This window comes from Acanthochromis polyacanthus, chromosome 2 (genome assembly GCF_021347895.1).
Source record: "Acanthochromis polyacanthus isolate Apoly-LR-REF ecotype Palm Island chromosome 2, KAUST_Apoly_ChrSc, whole genome shotgun sequence".
NCBI classification, from domain to species: Eukaryota; Metazoa; Chordata; class Actinopteri; family Pomacentridae; genus Acanthochromis; species Acanthochromis polyacanthus.
The window spans coordinates 8,039,859-8,064,862 of record NC_067114.1 but is presented as its reverse complement, the minus strand read 5'-3'; the positions used below and the strand labels follow the sequence as shown (position 1 = coordinate 8,064,862).

The 25,004-nt window shown below is 39.5% G+C and overlaps 1 protein-coding gene across 1 annotated transcript in view; it reads right to left on the bottom strand.

The window, feature by feature from the left end:
- Window positions 1–9,521: 9,521 nt before the first annotated feature.
- The window catches only part of cdh16 (cadherin 16, KSP-cadherin), a 29,021-nt gene continuing 13,538 nt past the window's right edge, over window positions 9,522–25,004 (bottom strand). The window contains exons 8-17 of the mRNA XM_022201528.2: window positions 23,666–23,816; window positions 22,630–22,842; window positions 22,124–22,200; window positions 18,996–19,187; window positions 14,999–15,240; window positions 14,790–14,920; window positions 14,356–14,595; window positions 11,342–11,458; window positions 10,461–10,577; window positions 9,522–10,277 (exon numbers count right to left, since the gene is read on the bottom strand). Of these exons, the coding sequence (XP_022057220.2) occupies window positions 10,177–10,277; window positions 10,461–10,577; window positions 11,342–11,458; window positions 14,356–14,595; window positions 14,790–14,920; window positions 14,999–15,240; window positions 18,996–19,187; window positions 22,124–22,200; window positions 22,630–22,842; window positions 23,666–23,816 (1,581 nt within the window). The 3' untranslated portion in view covers window positions 9,522–10,176. The remainder of the gene's footprint in view (window positions 10,278–10,460; window positions 10,578–11,341; window positions 11,459–14,355; window positions 14,596–14,789; window positions 14,921–14,998; window positions 15,241–18,995; window positions 19,188–22,123; window positions 22,201–22,629; window positions 22,843–23,665; window positions 23,817–25,004) is intronic.

Sequence of the window (25,004 nt, the reverse complement as noted above, 5' to 3'; positions counted from 1 at the left end):
TTTAATTAAAGTGGAGCAGACAGATCCATGCTTCATTGAAATTCTTTTCCAGACAGCTGCATTAAAGAACAATCTGATAAGTTAACAGGTCTGACTGGGATAGACCCATGTGATCATCTCTCTGTCTGTCCCTTTGGATTGTTTCCAAAAACATCACAGGCCTCTGGCCAGTTTGATCCCTGCCACATCTGCTATCTGCTGCAACTCCCACAGCCAACCACCACCGACACATTCAAGTCAGAGGGGTCAGTCATGCGCCCAGAAGTGTCACAAGTTTCCAAGATCTCTATCCCCCAAGTCCAGCGGGTCAAAAATAGTCCCTGTTACCCTTTTATAAATCAGAGTGTTTCTATAAAAAGCATTTGGCTGACCAGAAACCTCGACCGAAGCCACATCACCCTATCTTTAGCTTTATTTATGTCCTGGTGTTGACAGCACCACTTGCAAAGCTTTCCAGTCACCGTTCAATAGGTCACATGTGTGCCGAGCCCTCGGCCCGATGCTGGAAAGCCCCATGGAGTGAAGACGGTAATCAGCGAGCCCACAGCGCTGGCCGGTCTGCAGCCCTTACAGAAACAAACCGCCTAACAGCTGCTGAGTTAACGGCTAGATGATTCTTGTCCTCAGATTCTTTCCATCTACTTAGTGGTTATGGAGCTCTCTTCTGAGGACAGATAAGCATGTCCACTATTGTGAAATGGTGATTGGCACTATTACAATTGTCACATGTCAGAAGCTATTGTTACAGAGCAGAGCTGCAAAAATAGAAAGGCCCATAACTGTGGCTTTATTTGACCAATATAGGTCACATTTCATTGTCCTTTGCTAAACTAGTTAAATGCTCACCCCCATCTTTCTCTGTGAGAGCCTCAGTGCCTCACACTTTTACTTATTCAGGTGTTCTGAAAAGCCGCAAGCACAATTCGAAAGCTATGAAAAAAGATATTGAAAGCAGAATACTTCAGATGAATGCAGGACTAGAGAGATGAAGCACAGATTAGGTTAATGGATATAAATGTTCTAAATGTCAAACAGGATAGTTAGATAGGTAACCTTTTTTGTAAGATTTGGGCGAAACTAAATATGTATTTGGTGAGATTTGTGCATCTGGAGAGAAAATGAAGGGATGTCTTTGGATAAACAATTTGAAAATTCCTTGATCATGTGCATTTTTCAAAAAGATAAAATCTAGAAGAGGGTAAAACTAAGGGCTCAATGATCTTAACAGCTTGAGATCCTCCAACAAATCTGCCGAATAATCACAGAGTGAAAATGTGGAGTGAAAATCAAACAGCGAAGCTATCTACAGTATGGAAACGTGAATAAATGGAATCGTGATGCCGTCAGCTGCATCTGGATGGTTTCAATTGAAAGTGCTAAAAGTCTAACTCCTCTGGGAGATGTGCATCTATCAGCCTTGTGCACTTCACATTAAAAGAACCTCTGAGAAGAAGGTCAAAGGGCCTTATGACTTCCAGTGGAAACAGAGTGTCACTACTCCTCACCAACCTTTTCTCGTCTTCCTCTTCTTCTAACTCTTTCACTTGTGTATTTTACCGAAAATAGTTCAGAGTAAGTTTGCCCACACAAGGACAGTAGGTCTCATCCCACTCAAGCTTCAGTTCATGACTGATGGCAGAGGCCACATTCAGCGAACAAAGATGGTGTAGGTGGACTCTGTGTGTGTGTGTGTGTGTGTGTGTGTGTGTGTGTGTGTGTGTGTGTGTGTGTGTGTGTGTGTGTGTGTCTGCAGCTGAGTCTGTGTCTGTGGGTTTCTTACAATCTTCTCAAGACTGCAGCTTTGTTACGCTTCAGCCTCGGTCCATCTAAATGCTGGAACAGCGATGTGAGTGTCTGTTGCTCATGAAATGATTATTTTAACCATTCAGCAACTCGGTGGTCATCATTTCTATTTCTGTGTCGAGTCTGAGGAGTGTAATCATGAAAATGTCTTTTCCAAGACGGAGATGTGTCAGTGCCTGTAAACGATGTGTGTGGGATGATTGAGTCTAGGAGGAAACAAATGATTGGAGCATTTTCATGCGATTATTTGAGGCGAATTTGCTGCGGTCACTTACCAGTAGATGAAGATCTGTGGTCTTTTTTCCTCTTTAGATATAAAAAACGCAAAAAAAAAACCTTCAAAAAAACTACAAAAAAAAGAGTCCTAATTTTTAAATGCTGATTAATCCCACCTTAAGATCAAATGATTGAAAATTAAATGTCAACTTTTAAGTGATCTGATTGTGTGATATGTCACAATGGCAACTGAATTGGTTGTTTTGTACCTCTTGTATTGTGATATACTAAATATTCAAATCATTTACTTTGCTGTAAGTAGCAACACTACACTGTAAATATTCCATTATAAGTTTTATCTATTTAAAAGTACATCTTAGCAACAGGTATATGCAATAAGTGAATAACATAAATATGAAATGAAAGAATTAAAAAGAAAATCTTAATTGTGCATTGAGAATTGCATTATCTAAACTGAGAAGCATAGTTTTTAAGACTAACTGTTATTATACATCATACGTTATGAAGTAGTGACAGAAGCACTACTCATATCCCTCAAACCACTGATGCTCACGGAAAGGATTAATAATAATGCCATTCAAAATCCAGGTCTAGGCACTCAAGGTTGCTTTGAAAAAGAAAAAGCCTTTAATTCAGTAGACTGGGGACACAGCAAAACACACAAACATGGATGCTCCACTCCATATTATTAGCTATCATTCTTCTGCTTTATTTTGACATTGTACATTGTATTAGAATTATTACCGATCATTATGTAAGCCTATTTTAATGTTGCATCTGGTTGAGATGGGATTAATTTAAACCACTTCATACACTAATAGGCATTTCATCTATACATTAAAATAGAAATGAAAGTATAAAATACTGAATTTGAGTGAATGCATATGTGTTGTCCTCATAAATGGTGCTGATTATTCCGCAACAAGTACAGTTAAAGTCTGAAGTGGAGCGCTGTACAGTCTATCTCAAGTGAAAAGAAACACAAAAGCCTTTATGTGTAACCATAGAAACAGATTGCTAGGTGATAAAAGAGAGGTAAATATGCTTTAAAAGAAGTAAGGAAGACAGTGACATTAAAAAAAATCTAATTTTGAGTTTAATCTCCTTTGTTTGCTTTCTTTGTTTAGCTCATGCCAGATTAATTTGCCCTCCTACAACATGTCTTGTCATTTTTTCCCCTCCCAGCTGCTTAGAATAACATGTACATGTGCTGTATTCAGTGTTACAGAAGAGTTTTCATGACACTTTCAGCAGCACCTCCTGGACAGTATTTCAGTCAGCACCCCATGTCCTGATCCCTAGTGTGAACCTTTCGTGTCCTCCCTTTCATGGCTCTCTCCAGTTGTGCAGCACGCTTTACTCAGTGCCCCTATCTCACCCTCACATGGCATTTTCAAGAGTACCACATGGAATATGTTGAAGCAATATTACGTAATGTGTTTTTTCTATTTCCCTACACTTTAATGAATTGTGTTGAATTCATTGACCTAAATGGTTATCCTCGTGATGTTTTTGTTATTGTTAATAGATTGTAAAATCGTCTGACCCCAAGTATCATATGTGTAGCAAAAGTTTGATCTTAATTTCTCTGTCCCATAAATCTACATTGTTGGCAAAATACACACTACAAATACACTTTTCTGCTGTAAATACCTACTGCCACTTTAAATCTGGACCTGAAAATAGTCCCAGACAAGAGCACTTTTGTAACATTTACTAAAAATGACAGTGCCCATCTGCTTTTGGAAATTACTGAAGCCATTTAAAAATGAAATATATATTTGTGACTCGGCCGGAGGCTTTCTGGCTTCCACAGCACAGAAGCCAGCAAAGATTAGACAGACTGCGACATTGTTTTCTGTCTTTTCACGGGATTCATTCGTAGATTTAAACATAGATTTGTACAATATTCCCACCCTTATCCTTTAAGCTTCTTTTTGTTCATAATCCTGTATGGTAAAGTAAATGATTGCTAAAGAAATATGGAATTACATGTTTGCTTTCTGTATTCATTTGTTAGCGACGTGTCTGTTGCTCTGTGGACATGTTGTGCCAACTGTCTGAGAGAGACTGCTGCTGGGGATTTGTGCTAATTAAATAAATGCATTTAGTTAACATGCAGTTTTAGAGTATAACGGAGGGCAGGCAGAAGGAATAGATGTTTGCATAGCGGCGTCAAATGGTGATGAGTCATGCCTTGTTCTTAAATGCATGCCATGTTTGAATACATAAAAAAATACAAAAAAAATGAAATTTTTATGGGAAAAAATCATCAAATTGGTTTGCCTAAATATATTTTAAAACTAAAAATCTCATTTATGAACCAACGTTTGACTTCAAGAAGGCCAGAAATGCATGAACAACCTGCCATCACCCTGTACTATTCTGCTCCTCTGCCTTGCAGTGCTTTTAAGATAAATGTCCACATTAGAGGGCGAGGGCAACACTTACACAGTGCAGTGTGATGGAGTCTGGTTTATGTGCGTATTCCAGCTGCTTCCTGAATCAAATTGTTGATTTCCAGCTTCCTGTCTTGATAGACTGAAATGTAAGAGTGATTATAGACTCTGAAATGCCATAAATAGCAAGAATGACGCACATACTCTGTCAAATGTCCATTTCATATGACAGGCAGCTTAAACTGTTTTCTTGTCCAGAACATCAAATTACAGAAATAAATGGAAAAAAAATACAAAACAGAAGACACAACTAAGAGTGTTGCTGTTTATGTCTTTTTTCTGGAAACATATAGATTCTATAATGTGCTCTACAAACACACAAAAATATTCTCTATATTTAGATGTTGCACTAAACTAGAAGACGTGTAAAAGTCTGGTTGCATACTTGCAATGAGAGAGCAAATGTGTTCAAGAACAAGTCTTGTATTGAAATGTAATTCAAGGAAAAGTGTGCGTCAAAAGCACACTCAAAAACATGATATATTTGAAGGTTATCATCACTGATTATATAAATGTGAATTTAGCATTTCACTGTTGTAGGTGGAGAAGATAAATGTAATTTCTTCTATTTTATGCACTGTCACCCCAAAGCTATAACTTCAGCCAGTGCAAAAACAAGTGATACATATGCGATAAGGCTAAATGTTAAATTACTGCAGACATATCCTGAAACCAGAAGATTTGTCAGGGCCCACCCATTCCTCTCCTCGTGTTTACTGTCTCCTTACAATGTCAAGTAAAAGCAGAAACGCCACAGAAGATAAAATGATAAGTCAATGAAATGCAATTAGGAATGAGTCATAAAGTCAGCAGCAATATGTTTCCAAATTTTGTTAATATTACCCACCCCACGGGCCATACTAGACCTAAAATCCTGCAGCAACAGCTTACTAAAATGAATAGGTTGCATTGTCCGTCAATGTTACTGGAAGACAGTGCTTTGAAAACAGTGCATCAGATAACATCCACATTTGTTTTGTATATAAACTCCCAATGCAATAACCTTTAAAAACTACAATATGAATAGCTTTGCAAAAATACACGAAGCAGCACGACAGTTAGGAAAGTATAATTACCTCAACTTTATACATTAAAACAGTATTCAAGCAAGTGTGTTAATTTACATTCCCCCACTGCCAGAGCAGAGCTGAAGCAAACAGGATTACCAGCTTCTCACGCTGCCAGTGACAGTGCTATGTGAAACAAGACAGCCTCACAGCCGCCTGCAATCGCAGGTCAACTCCACTCAGCCCAGTTTTAAAGGTGAAGGAAGGCAGTAACATGCGGTCCGCTGCAAAGATGAGTGCCGTTCTTTTCAAGCCCCAGAGCGAGTCTCAATGTTTGTGCCAAATCAACTGTTAAAGTGGGGTTACTGTAAAAGTGGACAGCTGGAGCACATCAGTCACAGGGATGCAACATAACACACTAGTGAATTGTGTCACTGCCACGCAGCATCGTTCCTGACAGTGAATCGATTTATTGTGTAAATGGAAAACCCCAACAGCCTCTGACCTTACTCAACTGCCAGTAATAGCAGGCAATTTAAATTAGTCAAACATAATTTACTGAAAGAGCACAGAATGCTGAAACAACCAACAGGAACTTTATTCCCACACTTAGCAGACCAATTACTGGAGCAATTCTTCGGGTCATTTCAAAGAGAGAACACTGATGTTTTTGACCTTTTAGAGTTTCCATTAGAACAATATTAGGAGGATGAAAATGCCCTACATGCTCCTTGCCTTTGTTGGTGGGAGAACTGAGTCTACTGCTATTAAAATGAAAACATGTAACGCTCTGAATACAATCCAATCAGTGGAAAGAAATGAGGTGTTTACTTTCAGTTCAGTTTGCAACGAATCAATGCGATCAAAATGCAAATGAGCACTGCACATGAATCTGATCTCCAAATCTCAGGGATGTATGCAGATACGACAAATCACTCAAATAAACAATAAACTGGTCGCTTATCAAGATGTCTGAGTAGGTCTGTGTACCAAAAAATGCAGATTGGAATTCATGTTGAAATTCTCATCAAATCCACAAGAGATGGTGATGCTCAAACTGACTGAATATACAAAGGAGCAGGTTAGCATTGCTTCACATTGCTCGTGAAACAAACGTCAGCTGGTCATTGTCTACAAAAGATGTAAGTCCAATATTTACTCTTCTTTTAGCTCAATTTTCAGCCTCCACCAACCCCTGAGGTAAATATTCCACTTTTTTTAACAGCTAAATTCTTCTTCAGACAGCCTCAAAGTTTGAAAGTCTATCTTTTGGTGCTGGTATTGGCTTTTAAGAGTTTTTTTTTTATATTGTAAACAATCTTCTACTGCAGGACAAAATGATGCTGATGAGAGTGAACCAAAACAGTGAAGCTTAAGGCTAGAAGCCCCAACAATAAGCTGAAAGGTGTTTAAATTTGCCGTAGAACTGAGGGGAGCTGTGATGGGGATTTGTGAGCTCACGTGGAACCTCTTGCTAATATAAAATATTTATTACAAAATCTTCAATGCTTCAATGAGATTCAGTGGGAAAATTGCTATTTTGAGGCAGTGGGAAGAGCTATGTGTCACATTTACAATAATAGACGATTCAGAAATGACTTGCAGCAGTACTGATGATACACAACGAGTCTTTAACAGCTACAGATGGGAAAACTGTCAAGTTTGGAGCCAAAGTGAAACAACGCAATCTTAAAACAAGCTTAAAATAGCCTGAGCTGTGGGGAAACTCAGACCAGAGGGAGGAGGGATTAGGAAAAACACTCGTCTGTGTCAGTAACTGAGCAATGGAAAACCGGCTGGTCTCCTGGGGAAAACCGGCCGGTGCTCCGCTGTTCCTGTCCCTGAGCTTCCGTCCATATGTGGTGCATTATCTGTCATTTCCCAGTGTACTAAAAGTGATTGGAAATCTCGTTCCCACTTCTCTTTGTAGCCTCGCACCCCGAGTCCGCTAGCTGAGCCATCCCTGTCTTCGGGAGATCTGTTGGAGAACACATCAAGGCTATAGTTAGAGGCTCATTAGCTCACAAATGTAACGTTTGACCCCATGTCACAAGATAATCCCTTCCCCACTGCTCCCTCATCTCCCTCTGGGTGCGTTTCAGTGTACTTTTACTTCTACTTGGAGCTTGCTTTGATCGGAACAGTTATCCGGCAATATAAATAGCCTAATATAAATGGGCAGTGTGTGCGTGGGCTATCAGCAGCATTGTCTGTTTATTTGGTGAGTCAGTGCACATTGAAAATGCCCAGTTGAGTGAGCATCCAATCTTCATGCACATGTATTTGTGATGGGAGTATGGAAATTGGGTTATTTTTAGATTTGCCATTTAGATTTTGCTTGTTGCTCCTTTATTGTTGTTTTTCCCCTCCCCAATTTCACGCCTGCGGGAACAGTAAAGAAGACAAGCACCTTAAAATGTCCTTGTTTACTCCATAATAATCTAACTCTGGTCTGGGAGCTAAAAAATAAGGCTGCTAACCTTCACATGTGAGGCTCGGACTGTGTGAATCTGAACTTCGTCATTCTCTACCTGCGTTTCTTCATTCAAGTTAGAAAACAAAAATATGACGACATCTTGGTTCATCCATGATTAGACATTAAGTGTACCTAAACATTGTTGTTTTTATAGGTGATAACATTAATATCCTATAGATGGCTCCATTCAGTGGGGTCGGGTGTATACAACATAATGAATCGCTGAATTCTGTGAAGCTGCTCCACTTTCAGGGTCCTTTTATTGTGCATGCTGGCTCATTGTCACACGGCGATTCACTGCAGCAGCTGAATGAAATTCTGTGAACGTTATTAATGACACCTATCCTTTAACTAATTTGACAAGCGTGTCCGCTATGAAAAAGACATAACTTTGTAAGTTTTGGCTGGATTTAGCATTACTGAAGACCCAATCTGGGAAAAATACATCTATTTTCACTAGATGGGGTCTTTTAACATGACCATATGCTGTTTTTTTATACGTTAGGAGACACATGAGTGAAAAAAAATATTACTATGGCTGAGCATTTCCACCTTCACCTTGGTCCAAAACACTGATTCAGATAGGTAGGTTTTCTACATAATCCTATGGAACAAATCCCATTTTTTGCAGTAGGGTTTCACATATCAATAGCCGTCAGTTTCCAGTTTGGGCATGCGTGGCAGAATTACTCTTACAGAACAAGTTGCCATTCTGCAGTGTAACAAAATTTCATAGTGTCTGTAGGTGAACTGGTGTGCCTGAGCTGCAGCAAATGGAGAAGGGTGAGTGGAGAGAGAGGCGTGGATTACACTGAACCACATATTCCAAAGGATGCAAAGGTGCAGAGTTGCATCTAAGCCATTTTAGGATATAAATGGTTCAGTTTTCATGGGTTTAACCAATGACCACAAAGGGAATTCAGGGAAGTGTCAAAGTTAGTATTTAGATTAAGTTAAAGTTATCATTGAATAATGCTAAAGCAAACAGCTGGTGACAAAAATGATCTGTATCTAACTGCAAAAACTTTATCTAGGATATTTGAATTACATCACCAATGGCCCCGTTTTTCTCCTCACAGATGAGTATGAAAAATTATCTAAACTTAATTACAGCACTGAGACAGCAGTTAAATAGATGAGCATGTAGCACGTATCCAGTTTGTAAATGGGAGGGGATTACTTCCTCGGACAGTGCTGGATGAATGTCATTCAGTGGACCTTCAGTTGTTGAGCTATTCATAGCAACACTTTGGTCTGAATATAGCTTTGCTTGCCTGTTAGGCTGTCAGGGTCAGCATTTATAAAGCCTTAATCACAGGGACTGGAGCACGCTGCTAATGCAGTTACAAACAGGACAAGTTCTGGCTGTCTCATTAGATTAGAAGTGTTTTGGTTTATAATGTGGAAGATAGCAGGTCACAATGGCCCACAGCTATAAGAGGCTCTACACCAATTTATAAACAGTTAGAATTTGATAGAATGAATAGAACAAATGAGAATATATGAGGTTTTGAAGCCACATTGAATCGTATTGCTGTGTGGTGCTTGTAACATGGTTTAATTCTATTCATATGTTCAGTTACATAAAATCACATCTCCACAATCATGGGCATGTTTCATCTGATTTCTGTTTTCCAACAATCTTTGTGTAACAGCTAATCACAATTACAATTTAAAGAAACAGGTTCCAAGTTCGGTGACCAGCTGTGCTGAACATAAATGAATAACAGATATGTGCAGTGTAAACTACAACAAAAAAAGCCAGAGAAAAAAAATGAACGAAGGAAATTGTAAATATACAAGAAAGAAGTCACTTTTTAAAATGTTAGAAGTTATCTTTTTTCTCAAAAATGTGGACATTTTCTTTTCAAATTATTTTTTTTATAGAGTGTAACAACTTCTTCACAACTTAATGTTTTTCCATACCATGGCCCTCATAATATTCTATTAAATAGGGACCATTCTGAACAATGTAACACCTCAACAGCGATAAAAAAATGAATAATCTAAAAAGTAAGTTAACATTATGTCTCAGGCACAAGTCTGAGTGCTCAACATATGAGACCGAGATAAAATACATATTGTGCACGTCTGAATTTGATTTAATAACCAGAACATACACATTTAGACATTCATAGTGAATAAATGTATTCAGTGCCCTGAAAGCAACATTGTGAGTTGAGAAATGACGTGATCAGATTGAAATCTTCAAGGGAACTCTCTCCTGGTTAGATTTGCTCGGCCGTTCGGGGTTCTGGTAGGAGAGCCTCACAAATACAACAATGAGGATGCTTCCTGGAATGAAATATAAACACAAAATTCACATAACATTGCTCTATTATTGCTTATTTGTCTGTCAAATACAGTAAATGGATGATACCAGATATACAGATGAATAGATGATATACTGTAGTCTCAGGTGCACTGGTGTTATGATACATTATGCACTCAGTCTGCTTTATCAGCTTCTCTGCTTACCTATGACTGCAAACGTGCCAAGTAAAATGCCCACAGCAGACTGAATCGTTGGCATTCCCTGCAGCTGCTTGGCAGCCATTTTGCAGTTTCCTCTGACGTTGCAGGGACACACTGTCACTGTCACAACAGGGGAGGAAAATGGTAAAACAAACAACAACTCGTAGATTATGGGATTGTAGCATCACACACCGTTGCAGCTCTGCCTAACAGGAAATACAACTCAATGAAAGAAATCATGTTACATTTTTCACTGATACATGGTTTTGGAATTTTACAATCACAAAACGTATTTCTTTGACCAAAAACACTCTAATGACCATAACTAATGTTATAACTGCTGCATTTTGAGCAGGTCAATGACATAATTCTGTTCAGTGTCAAGTTTTAGACATTACCGTTTACCTGCATATACTGTACGCATCATATGTTTATATTTGTACTATTTCATGTATAAAAACTTCAACTTGTATAGCAGGAAATGACACAAAATGTAATTTTCAAATATGCATCACATGAGAGCTTTGTAAAAGGTGCCTCACTGATTTAATTCTGGAACAGATCAGTGGACAACACTCTGTGTAGCTAATCACCTCATTGTCTTCGCCATGTAACATATTCCAACATGTGCACAAGAAGTTCTGTGTCATTTTGTGTTCTATACATAAGGTGTCAGCACCGTTGTATTGGCCAGAACAAAGTCTTAAGAGAGCTGTGTAATCACAAGCCTGGAAAAATCATTTGTAAAGCCCCGTTGCATCATTAATAAACAGAGCTAGGACAAGCTGGAACATGGGGGTTGATCTCTATTGATTGTTCCGACACTCTCGTCCCATAACCTCCCCGAGCTCACTTTAGCTCATCAGCGTCAGTGTCAGCATTACCTGGCAAGTTTATGAAGGTGCTCCTGGGAGGAGAGCTGCTGTCGGAGATGGTGAAGGGCACAGTGTAGACCTCAGGGGCCAGGTATGGGATGTTTAAGGACAGGTTGGTGTGAGTATCTGAAGGACAAACGTTGTTGTGACAGAATTACAAAAGAGACATTTTCCCTGTGGCATGAATGATGAGGTAAAGGTGGTCAAGTGTGCTCTTGTCATTGTTTGATTGATTACATTTATTCACCACCAAAGCTCCGTGTGGAACCTTATTAGAACAGCAAGCGTGTGCAGCCTGGCACTTGTATTTGATGGATTGAGAAATAGATACACAATAGTAGCAACAATGTTTTCATTATTTGCATTCAGGAAATTATAGAGTTTGAAAAATTACCTGTGAAAAAGGTAAGAAATTATGTAGAATAATTGGGTCAATATGTAATTGTGGGACTTTTTGTATCATAGTGGACATTTTTGCTGTTTTCAGGCCTAAAAATCAACATGGCCACCTATAACCAAACACTACATGTCATTTTTACACAAAGATTCTTCTAAAATACACAATTGAGTTAAACTGAAAATGAAAGTTATTTATAAAAATATTGTAGTAAACCTGTTGACAAGCCATAAGCCCACACTTGACTCACACACTACTTTATATTAAATAACTCAGAAAGCCTTGGAGTCTTGTCAGTCTTTTCTTCAGGAGGAAGTGACATCATGTGGAGCAGGTCATGTGATCTGGAATGAGCACATTTCCTTTGGAGATGTTTTTGTAATGAGCAACTTAGTTGAAAGTGATTTCTCAGACACAGATACAATTTGATATATTCCATATAAAATTTGATATATTGCCAAAAAAGAAATATCTGTCATGATTATCTCAACTTAAATAAAAGAACAAATTCAAAATAATCTTTGAATAAGCTCATTTTATTACTGTTTAACTAATTAGAAGGTGGCTGTTATTAAATTTGGACGGTTATTGAGTTGACATTTTAGTGATATCCAGTCATTTTTTATTATAAGTGACTGTTTGCATAATAAATAATTATGGAGTTTGTAAAGACACGATCAGTACAACTATAAAAAAACTTTATTTTTCTACTTTGAATAAAATGTATACAAGATATATCCCATTGACTTCAAAAGTCCCCCCAGTTAAATATTGACCCAATTTGTTACATTCTTTAGCAGTCAGTAGCAACACGGGTACAAAACTATGAAAAAGTCATCAGAAACATCCCTACAACAACTTCTACAAGCAATGGAACAAAAATCAAGCAAAAATACATTCATATAATTTCATAACTGCACAGCACACTGCATGAGCGAGGCTGACGGAGCTGCGTATGAAGGGGTCTGGAGCTCATCACTTTTTATCTTATCTCTGTAAATCAGACTTAAATACAAGGCAGGCTGCATGACGTAAAAACCCCATCCTGTAAAGAGCAGCGTTTTATCGAGCTGTTTGAACCCTTATCTGGTGGCCTTCAAGTCTGCGCTTGCACCGTACCATCATTCCCCTTCATGTTCCATTTGTCAGTCAGGGAAACACGGGCTGTGCAGCCCATCTGTTGAGGCTGTTAATGTTAATGTATTTATCCTCTGCCTGCACCGTTTTACCTCTGGTGTCGCATTTTGTAGATTGGATGTGTGACTACATACTTATTCAAAACTATTTTGGATGGCTATTGTGCCAAAAAAAAAAAATCATTTTTACATTGAAGTGTCATTAAATGTCTTACAGGCACGGGAATGTAACATATTTCTCCCCTCGCTTCTATGAACAGTCATTAAGAGTGGATGTAATTGGAATAAGAGCATGCCACCTCATAAACCGATTTCTGCATTGAAAAGAACTGCCAATCACGTCCATGAAAGGTTTGAGATGAATGATGACGATAAACACACACACATACACGCGTGCAAACACATGTACACACACTGGCAGACACACTCGCGCATGTGTTCTTTTCATAACTGGTTGTGTTTGTGTCACTCAAACTGTGCACCTCAGCAGCAAAATTACACTGGCACAAGTGCACATTTATTGGTATAACCATCACTGCCTGTGACCAGGTGCAAAGCATTCTGGGAGATTCCTCTTTTAGCCCCCATTAGCTGGCAGGAAACCAGTGGTGACGCCAAAGAAATTACACAGAAGATATAATTACAGCTGGGCTCAATCAATACCAACAGGAACAGGGGAGTGAAAGAGCAAGATAAAAAAAAAAAAAAAACTGAGAGGGAAGTGGTTGAGCTGTTTGAATCACTTAATGACAGACGTCATAGCTGTAAATAGTTGGTGTTAAATAAGCCCAACACTACCAATTTACAACTGTGTGAGAGAAAAAAAAACATAATTACATTGTATCTTCCATCCCAGATAGGGCTGGTGAAATTATGCAGGAAGAACAGCACAGGGTGATTTGCACATGTTCAGGGACAGATCACTCGTTTTCTTTGACTATCTGTAGTCATGAATGGCCTGTTTTAATTCATATAAAGTCAAAATGACTCAAAACATTTAGCACGCTGGGGCAAACTAGACGTCCACCGGCTGCATTTAGAAATCCATTTATCAGTAAAGTCAAACTGTATGACCTTGTGACTGGACGGCAACAACCTGTCTTGTCCAATAAATTAACTTTCCTCTTCTGTCCATTAATCAGAACAGCTTAGGGTAGTTGGACTATACAAAAGACACAATATTCACATATCTTAAACCTTCTCAAGCTACAGGATAATGTATAAATGTATCTATGTTAAGGCAACTGAAAAACATAAAAGCTTTCAGTCTGAAGCTTACATGAGAGGTAGTGACCCAGATAACTGATAAGAACATCATGATAATGACAGTCTGCTTCTAATCTCAGCTAGTTAAACCTCTCAAATTTATTAGAAAATTGGTTGAGCTGAGCTTCTCACACTGTTACCATATTTTCCTCGTCTCTCTGAATCATAGAGCTTTTACTGTGTGCTGGGGTTGACTGGGTTCTCCTTGCATGCATTCACCTCACCATTGATAGGCGTCAGCTTCCAGTTACGTCGAACCGTTACATCACTACGGAGGGAGAAATTGAGCCGTCCTCCATGCTGGGGTCCATCACTGTCCCGTGAAGCCAGCACCAGAGCTTGGTCCTCCCAGCGAGGCGTGCACAGGTACTTCCAGGAGTAATCTCCGACCAGCACTGGGCTGTTATCATTCACGTCCAGGATTTGGACAGTCACCAGGGTGGATGCCGATAAGGAAGAGTTTCCTAAGATGAACAAAGAAGAATTGTGGAAAACATGTGCCCAATAAAAATGGTAATTCTTGGGTGTTTCTTCTCAATATCAAGAAACTCAAATATCACAAATGCTGTGTGTTAAACTATGAACTAACTGAACATACACAGAGTCTACCTCCAAACAAACAGCTGTGTGATGTCAATACTGATGGGAATGACCTTACGTCCATCCACTGCAATGACCTCCATGGTGTACGTGCTGTTTTCCTCTCTGTCCAAGGCCTGCACAGTCTTCAGTTCACCGGAATACTTCCCTATCGAGAAGTATTTCTTGGTGTCCCCTTGAAGAGAATATCTGCATGAAAAGATCACACATAACTCTGTAAAATGAGAAACATGATGCTGGATGGTCCTGCCTGTCTGAACTGGTTACCTTATTGGGTGAGAATCAGGGTCGTAACCTCGAATGGTGGCAATAACTCTTCCTGGTTCCTCTCCCTCTCTGACTGTCACCTCATAATGGCTCTGAGACAGGATCGGACCTTCGTTTACATCGTCGACGTAAATGGAGACCGTTGCTGTGGATGCTGGTCCGTATCGGCCGCGGACCAGAGCAACAGGATTCTGGGCGCTAAGCACCAGGATATATTCACTCTCACGCTCAAAGTCCAAAACCTGTGAAAACACATTCAGTAACAGTGAATATATCATGAGCTTTGTTGAAGTTGTAAATGATGAGTTATAAATGACATGCAATATAATTTGTAAAAAGCAAAATGTGGACCATTTCAACAGAACTGTAGGAATGCCATCTTGGGATAATTTTGCAGACATTTAAAGACACCAATACAATGAACACAGAAGAGTGTTATATTGTACTGTACAATACTACACTACACTAAATAGATCTTTCTGTACAACAGCATGCTATGCTGGACAGTTACATTCAGAGTAACCAGGGTATGAGTAATGAAACATTCCTTTCTTCAGCGTTTTCAAGGCACCAACCAATCTACAAGCAGTCTAGATACATCTAAGGTTAAGAAAGAAATTATGTTTTTCATTTAATTTGGGTAAGCTGGTTCTTAAATAGATAGATCTTATTCATTAATCAAAAAATGTTCCACATAAACAGCAATTGTAAAAACTGGAAGGAATGCAGATGAATTCTAACAACACTACCATACAGTAAAAAAAACAAAAAACATGTTTTTCTTGCCAGTAGGAAAAAGACACAGGACAGTCCCTTGTGCTTTATCTGCTTATCTTCCAAGGAAACCGGATTTACTGGCAGTATTGCTGTATTTATAATATGATCCAGACATTGAGAACAACCAGTTGATTTGCTTTGTCACTAATGAAACATTTTCCATGATGCCTCAACTGCCATTAGGAAATACAATAAATGCCCCCATGTAAGCTGGATGCATTGATATAGAGTACACAGATGTTGAAATTAAATATGTAAATTCTTGATTCAAAAGATGCTAAAAATATCACATCTAGACAACTGAATGTTTCCAAAAATGTTAAAACCTATATTTCATCCTTAGTGTGTTCAGTATGTACTATATTTGAGTTCAAATATTTGCAGCAAAATAGAAAGTGGCAGATATCAAGTGATAGGATTACTGTAATCTGGACACTAAAAATAGTAACTGTGACCTGCTGATTTTGTTTGACGGATTAGAAATGTAGTTTCATAGCTTGGGTATGGAAAGATTAACTCTAGTTTTATAGTTTACAGTGCAGTCAGGGATTTAAATACTTGTCACATATTTACAGATTCTACATGTTTCAGAGGCCAAAGCATCCAGCTGAAGGAAAAGGAATCCCATTCTTCAGTCTCAGCTTCAAACAAATTTGATTGTTTAATGTAACCTTCGGAATCGTGCCCCAAAGCTCACATCTAATGTCAGGTTTTACCCTTAAATGTGTTCTGTCTTCCCATAGAACAAGACAGTATTAAGCTGGCATCGCCTGACATCATTCTGCTCAGGCGGATCGTGTCTCTGTTGCCAGGGAGAAAGAAATGCAAACCTTGGAGGATGGATGAGTATTGCTGCTGAATGGAAGTGACGCATCAAACTGCTCAGTGTGTATCAGAAGATATGCATGAACTCTCTTGAGGCTATAGTCAGCTGCATGAACCAGTATATTACTCAAAAATATCACATGATGACACTAGTACCGTGTGTATAATGTGTGCATAAAGTATCGACAAAGCGTCATTATCAACCTAATTATCGACCTCAGCTTCACTGCTAGAGTGATAGCTAATATTCAAACACCACAACAATGTGTATCTGAAAGAAATAACCAGATACAGTCCTGAAAAGTATCTGATTGTCATCTTATTTGCATTTGTATGCTCACAATCACGCTCAATATTGGATTTAGAACTGCAATAACTAAACAAAGCCTCACTCTGTGAGCTTTGTTAGCAGACATGTTTGTATGCTGCCTGTGTCTATCGCTGCAAAGTTTTCCAGCCATAACTTTACACATTTGAAGTTTGGTGCTGCGGGTAGCTAGCAATGGGTTTAAGGTCTTTTTTCTGTAGAACTATGTGAGGATTTCTATAGATTTGTCACATCTATCACTGGCACTACTGTTCAAAAGTTTGGGGACACCCATTTAGCTTACACAATGTAGCAATAGAACACAGAAGGGATGGTTGCTGGAAAAGGGCCTCTGTACTCTTATGTAGATATTCCATTAAAAATCAGCCGTTTCCAGCTAGAATATGGTAGTCATTTACCACATTAACATCTACACTGGATTTCTGATTAATTTAATGTTGTCTTCATTGAACAAAAAAGCTTTTCTTTCAAAAATAAGGACATTTCTAAGTGACTCCAAACTTTGAACAGTAGTCATTTAACATATTCTTACTGATAAGATAAGATACGTTGGACTTGATTAACCCAGAAGGCAATTCTTTTACCAGATCTTAAGAAAACAAAATGATACGTGACATAAAGTGCCCAATACAAAAGCAAAAAGATATAATTACAAGACATGACTAAAAAATAAAAATAAGTAAGCAAATCTATCTATCTTTAATGTGGCCACTTTGAAGAACTGTATTACCATTGCATGAGACATATTTTTCTGCACTCTCCATCTGAAGACCATTAAAGAACTTTGGTCTTTAAATGTTTTATTTTAATTTTCTATATTTCTAGATTCTTTAATCTCTTGAGCAAGTTCATGGAAATGAGTTCCGCCTAAATTTGCAAAGTAATGAGACCTGAGATTTAACATTTAACTGTTACAAGCCCACTTTGACATAAACTGCAAATTGAATGTTTCTTTCACAAAATTGTTTTACACTGGGTGTAATGTTTAATGTTACAGTTCTTCCACACTGATTAGATTCCTCTCAGCTCGCCTAGGTCATTATGTATTTGCTGCAATCGGCGGTTTCTAGCCTGTGTGGTAAACTGCCATTAGTGTCTGCTCACACAATCTAATTATTCACTGGAGCTGTGAGCAGTGTGTGATTTCTAATAATGAAACGTCTGCCTTGTGGTGTTGACCTCACGCTGCAACTCGATGAATTAAAGGATTTGCTCAAGTGCTTTTTAATCCACTGGGGCTTTACTTGTGAAAGATTTTAAGCTTTCATTTTGACTCAAATAGGCTAAAAAGACAAAAGTATCCCTTCTAGAGTTAGTTAGCGAGGTCAGTACAAGAGCTTTAAGCACACTTACTCAAAGAGACAAGAGTTTAATCTTCTCACTTCTAAAAATCGGAGGTCCTCCTGTGTTAATGTGAAATAATGCAGCAGGATCCATTTTTAGCTTTTGGACATCTCGTGCTTTATCTCAGAGGAGCAACGGTTCAATCACATTCATCAACTCCCACAGAGAGGTTGGAAATAATGGAGTGTCTCTTGCCCAGCCCACTTTACTGAGAGACGCACACAAACCCACACAGACACGCACTCATTCTCACATGCATCCATAAACGCCCTGCTGGATTATAGGAGGCAGGCGAAGGGTGATGCGCCCTGGGGACACGAGAGATTATTGAGCTAAAACATCCCATTGTCATCAGGACTCTTTCTATTTCAGGCCTGAAGTATTGACGTATTGGAAGATTCCTTTCCGGCCTTTCTTGTCGCACACGTGCCCAATGTGTTATTAAAATCGTGCCCCCATAAAATACTTTATGTGGCTGCTATTTTGATACGATTAGCTACTGAATGGGCTCTTAGCATGGCACACATCCCCAAGGACAGACACACGGCATCAAGCCAAAAATCGTCCTTGGCATTATGATTTGTGCCCCTGAGAGGAGAGGTCTGTTTACACTCTCATACTCTGAACAGGACAAAGAAAACAATTAACTTCTCCGTTTAATCTAAACTTTTGGTGGTCAAATATGTGTGCACACGAGGTTGCAGGATGTTTTGGGCTGTTCACCTTTGAGAGCACAAGTGAGACCTCGTTGGTCTGTTTGTCTGTCACCAATGTGAAGACCTCCTCCTCATTTCCAGACTCTAAACGGTAGTCCACCTGCCAGCTGTCTCCACCCCGAACATCTGCATCCCCTGCCTGCACAGCTGTTACCGTGGTGCCCGCCGGAGCGTCCTCTGGGATGTGAAAGGGCCCGTACTGATGGGGAGGAGACAGAAAATGAATGATTACTGAGCAGAAACCACTTATTTATTGACAAGAGTTTCCCATGTCAAACTTGAAGACGTAACCTGTTCTATTTTTAACAGATTTTGACTGGCTGGACTCTCTTTATGGAAAATGTTTGCACTGAAAAAAGTCAAAAAAATATTAGACAAAAAGTAGATCACATGTGTTACATTCAAGAAGGATAAGGAAAACAATGTACAAAAGAAGGTGCAATAAACATGCAAATCGTTCTGGTTAAAGAAATAAGGTGTAGAATTACTGCTATTTAGATTAGATTTATCTTAAGAGGCATCATTATGGGAAAACAGTTGAAGAATTTCATTATGACCCGATGAAGAAAATGATAAAATTTGTAGTATTATAACCATTGGATACTGTGCACAATAATGACAACATTCTGAAACATATTCGAAAATATACTGGACAACATTATTTTCTCACGTTTAAAGACACAATTTAAAGCAAAGATCACTATAATGTGCCAGTTACTGAATTACAAGGGTCAATATATAATTGTGGGGCTTTTTGTCACATAGTAGACAGGTATCATAGTTGACATTTTTGCTGTTTTCAGGCCTAAAATCAACATGGCCACCTATAACCAAACACCACATGACATTTTTAAAGAAAGATGCTTCTAAAATATTTGATACAAAATTGAATAAAATTGAAAGTGAAAGCTATTCATAAAGATAATGTAGTAAACCTGCTGATGTGCGATAAATCCACCCTTGACTCACACACTACTTTATATTAAATAACTAAGAAAGTCTTGGAGTGTTGCCAGTCTTCAGGAGGAAATGACATCATGTGGAGCAGGTCATGTGATCTGGAATTAACACACTTCCATGAGGTGTTTTTGTAATGAGTAACTTAGTTGGAATTGATTTCGCAGACACAATTTGTTATCTTCCATATAAAATTTGATATATTGCCAAAAAATAAATTTAATATAAAAAAAAACATTTTTTGAATAAGCTCATTTTATTATTGTTTAGCTAATTAGAAGGTGATTGTTATTAAATTTGAACGGTTATTGCATTGACATTTTAGTGATAAGTCATTTTTTAATTAATAAGTGATTGCTTCCATAATAAATTATGGAATTTGTAAAAACATGATCATAATGAACATAAAAACTGTATTTTTTTTATATTGACCCACAAAGTCAGGGTCATCAATGTACTATTCTCAGCTGGCTCTGCATTAACAGCTGCATTACATATTAAATAATGACATTAAATATGTATTTTAGCACACAGCCGCAGTAAGTGTTGCCAGAGAGCCGTTGGTGTCACAATTTTTGTGGCGGCCAATAAAAGTCACAGATGTCTGACTGTCCAATTTTCTGTTGAGACGATGCGTGTGAGCGTCCATTTGCCCCTTCTTGCCCTCCTGGTGTTAACTGACCTTTATTTGAAGGCCTCTGTGTGTTTAGAGCGGCGTTTAATCTGCCACTCGCAGATGTCCTCTGGTGAAGCAGCCGTGCCTGTGATCTGGCTGCTCCATCCACAGGGTCGCTGAACCCAGTCCTGTCACCACTCACCTCCCACATCACCCCCCTGTAGCGCTGGCTTCGCATTGCCATGGAAAAAGCTGCACTGCTCAGGCGTGACCTGCTCAAGAGCATTTTCCACCTCTGTGTGTGTGTCAGTGTGTGTTTGTGTGTGGTAGTGTTATCTGAACAAGTGTGCATGTATTTTAATCAACTTGAAAACGAGCGTTCAGCAATAATTGGAAAAAAAAAAACATGATTAAAATCTTTAAGTGTAGCCAAGGCTAAAATGTAAAGAATACCATGATGGCAGATGATGTGTCAAAAATATATACTGCACGGTGCTTTATTAAGTCTGAATTCTGTCTCCTATAATTGGAGTAGACATTCGTGCCGAAGCTCCACAAGCCAATTTCCACTGTCAAATCTCAAAGCAGAGCCTTCTCTTCTCGCTCAAAATAAAACGTTCCTTCACAGCTTGTAATGTCTTTCAGCGTCACTACGGTCTGACAGCAAGAACAACTATAGAACTGGTTCCCCATTATCACAGTATGATGGCTCTCCCACATAACTCCCAGCCCTCCCGGCTTTTCTTTCCTCCTCTATTATGCAGGACATGTGGGTGGAAGTGAAGGGATTTTCTGCAACTGCCTATCTTTAGCCTATTTCTGTTCGGTTCACACCAGTGGCTATGGCAGAACCAGGGAAACCGCTGTCCTGCTTCATGCTGGGCCTTTGACTGCAGAATTAATGATGTGTTGCTCAACAAGATGAGGGCAGATATTGGAGGAAGCTCCTGAAGATATTTTCAGTATTGCAAATGAAATGGAAATGAGTTTGTAACGGAAAATTAAAGCAGATAATTAAGACAGCTAATACTACAGAGATGTCAGGAAACAGGACGTGGATTACTCCTCATAAGGTGGTAAAATAATTAGCTAATAGAGATATTTTTATGAAACTCAGTAGGCTCACATAACACTGGCTCTCATATAATTTTTAAAATGTTAAGGGTACTGGATAGCCCTGTGTCGTCATGATGTGGCTTTAGCTATAAATAAATGAGTGGAAACTAGTCTCCAAAGAAAGCTTTATCAGATTAAACTCTAAAAACACTGTCCACTTAGAGTACAAAGAACTGAATAAAACTCCTCCAATAACATGGTGCCATCACTATAAGCCTGAGATTAGCGGCCATATCTCGTTCCCCGCCAGGAAAATTAGATCAGTGACCTGCAGAGCGCATTCACAGTCTACACTCCAGCAGCCACTTATTATGGCCCGCGATGTTTGGCCTGCCTTTACTTATTTATTTATTTCCCCCAGAAGGCTTTTCTTATCGTGCTCTGAGCAGATCGATGCATCAGAAGTGTGTCTTCGTCTCTGTCTGCTCGGACATGTGCTCTCGTACCTCGTGTTGGGAGAAGACGGGCGGGTTGTTGTTCTCATCCTGCACGGTCACAACCACAGTGCACGAACTGTTCAGACCTGCCAGGGACATCATCACAGCTTCCGTTAGTGACTCAGGGTCAGGCCTTCACACAAATAAAATATGCTGAAGGAACAAGCAAGTATCTCATCTTGCCTCCATCATGCCCCGAGTCCATGAGTCATGCAGACCACATCATCTGTCATCCCAGAACCTATATACATCCCCTGGATGTCAACGTACTAACCGAGCCTCGCAAAGCTAGTATGCGTCTGACATTATGAAGGCTGCAGTGATACATCTATACACATTGTGTACATTCTTGGCACATTAACCACTTTATAATATTTTCCATCTATTTTCAATTTGTACCTCAAATATAATGTCCTTGCTACAACCTGTAAGTTTTAAAGAATAGAAAGTAAAAATATACAGTGATCTGCAACTTTATTTATGATTTCTATGTTTGTATAAAAAAATAAAGTTACCTTTGGCATCCTCAGCAGTGATGGTCAGGGTGTACTGTGGTGCTGTGCCCTCCATACTGTCTGCTTGGACTGAGATGACCCCTGAGTCACGGTCCACTCTGAACAGGGCACGAGGACTCTCTGGGATTTGCCCGATTAAACGGTAGAAGATCCGCACATTGTCTGTCTTGGGATCATCATTGTCAGCTGCCTGCACTGTCAAGATTTCTGTCCCTGGGGAAACAACACAGAACAGTCAAAGCAGGCCTTGTGAAAGTGAAGAGTATCTTTTTTTAGATACAATGCAGTATTTTTTCCTGGAATCTTTGCTTTTCTTGTTGCAAATATTTCAAATATTCTTACCGGTTATGACGCAGGTTTCTGTAAAACAAATAACCCAAAATGTTCTTATCTCTGTGATAACTTACCATCACATAACAATGAAAATGGGGGGAGGAAGGGAGGCTGAAGGATATAACAATAGCTTTCTCATTTAATCCTCACTCAGTGATTCCATTTAGATTAACAGATTGTCCTGTCTAATTCATTTCCCAGAACCAAAACGCTTTAAAGCATCAACACAGAAAGCTTTTATGCCAGGACCTGAGATGTCACAACACACCATGTGCTTTTTATGAGCACGGGTAACGGGGAGGGTGCTTTCCCCTGTGCCCTGGCAAAAATCCCAAAGTGCTTTCACAAAAGGCATCCAGCAATCACAACCCTTTTATGACTGCTGCATCACTGTCAGACTTCAGTTTTCCCCACTGTGTTGTAAAATAGTAATCCCATTATAGAGTCAAAAGATTATTGGGATACATTATTTGTTTATGGTGATGTCAAACATGATAACTAATTAGAATTTTTAACAAGGCAACAAACTCGAATAAGTTAAATAATTATCCTCCTGTAGACTGATTAATCAGAGCAGTTTTGGACACGTATTTTCAAACACATGATGGATTACAAAAAGTGAGACTCGTATCAACATATTAAAAAAACAGTTTGTAAATATATTTTTTTGAGACTGCCAAAGTAAATAACAGCTGTCCGGTACCTCGAGCAGCCAGTTCTTTCACCACAGTGTGGTACTGTGCCTGAGGGAAGGTGGGTCTGTTATCGTTGGCGTCGCCCACCATCACCCGCAACTCTACAGGCTTGGCAATCTCTCTGCCATCTGGACGCTCCACCACAATGCTGATTTGGAACTGACAAGGCAAAATAAAAAAAATTAAACACAATATTTGTCTAGGGACAGAAAAAGAAAAAAATAACAAGCAGGGAATATCTGGTTGGGCAGGTGTCATAGCTGGACATTGTGACCTCAGATCAGGTAGAGCATCACATTCAATGCCACCTACAGACTGGGAATTAGCTCACAGTGTGGATGGATATTAAAAAAATACAGAATATATATCTCCTTTGCACCCCATAGGTTGTGTCTTTTTCCACAGTGTAAGCTAACGCGTTCCAACCCTGCAGCGTTCCATCTTCCAAGCATGAAATCCCAATTTTCCTAAGAGGAATTCTGAATGGATGGCTGGCTTTATTCCTTTGGGAATCAAGAGAAAGAATGACTTGACTGGCTCTACAGGCAGCTAAACAAGGCACTGCAACTGGTCAATGTTCGCACCTGTCCTATCATTCTGCCCTCCGATTGGTTCCTTTGTCTCCACCAGCTGTATCCTCCTCTACCTCCTCTTCCCCCTCAAAATTCTTCCTCATTATTGTTCAGGCCATTTCTGTGCTCTCCCGTCTTTCTTGGTTCTTCCTGGTGTTTCATGACATGCTGTTCTATTCTCTTCATTATATGGGTCCTCTCCATCCTCTTCTTTGGCCTGGGATCTTCCTGCATGGAATTTGTATGTTGTTCCCGTGCATGCATGGGTTTTCTCCGGGTACTCCGGCTTCCTCCCACAGTCCAAAAAACATCCATCCATCCATTCTCTATACACCGCTTAATCCTCACTAGGGTCGCGGGGGGTGCTGGAGCCCATCCCAGCTGACTTGGGCGAAGGCAGGGGACACTCTGGACAGGTCGCCAGTCTGTCACAGGGCTACATATACAGACAAACAATCACACCTATGGGCAATTTAGAGTAACCAGTTAACCTCAGCATACTTTTGGACTGTGGGAGGAAGCCGGAGTGCCCGGAGAAAACCCACGCATGCTCAGGGAGAACATGCAAGTTCCATGCACAAAGATCCCATCTTCTTGCTGCAAGGCGAGAGTGCTAACCACTACGCCACTGTGCAGCCCCTGCAGAGGTTAATTGGTAATTCTAAATTGCCCATAGGTGTGAATGTGAGTGTGCTTGTTTGTCTCTCTGTGTAGCCCTGCAATAGACCAGAGAACTGTCCAGGGTGTCCCCTCCCTTCACTCTAAGTCAGCTGGG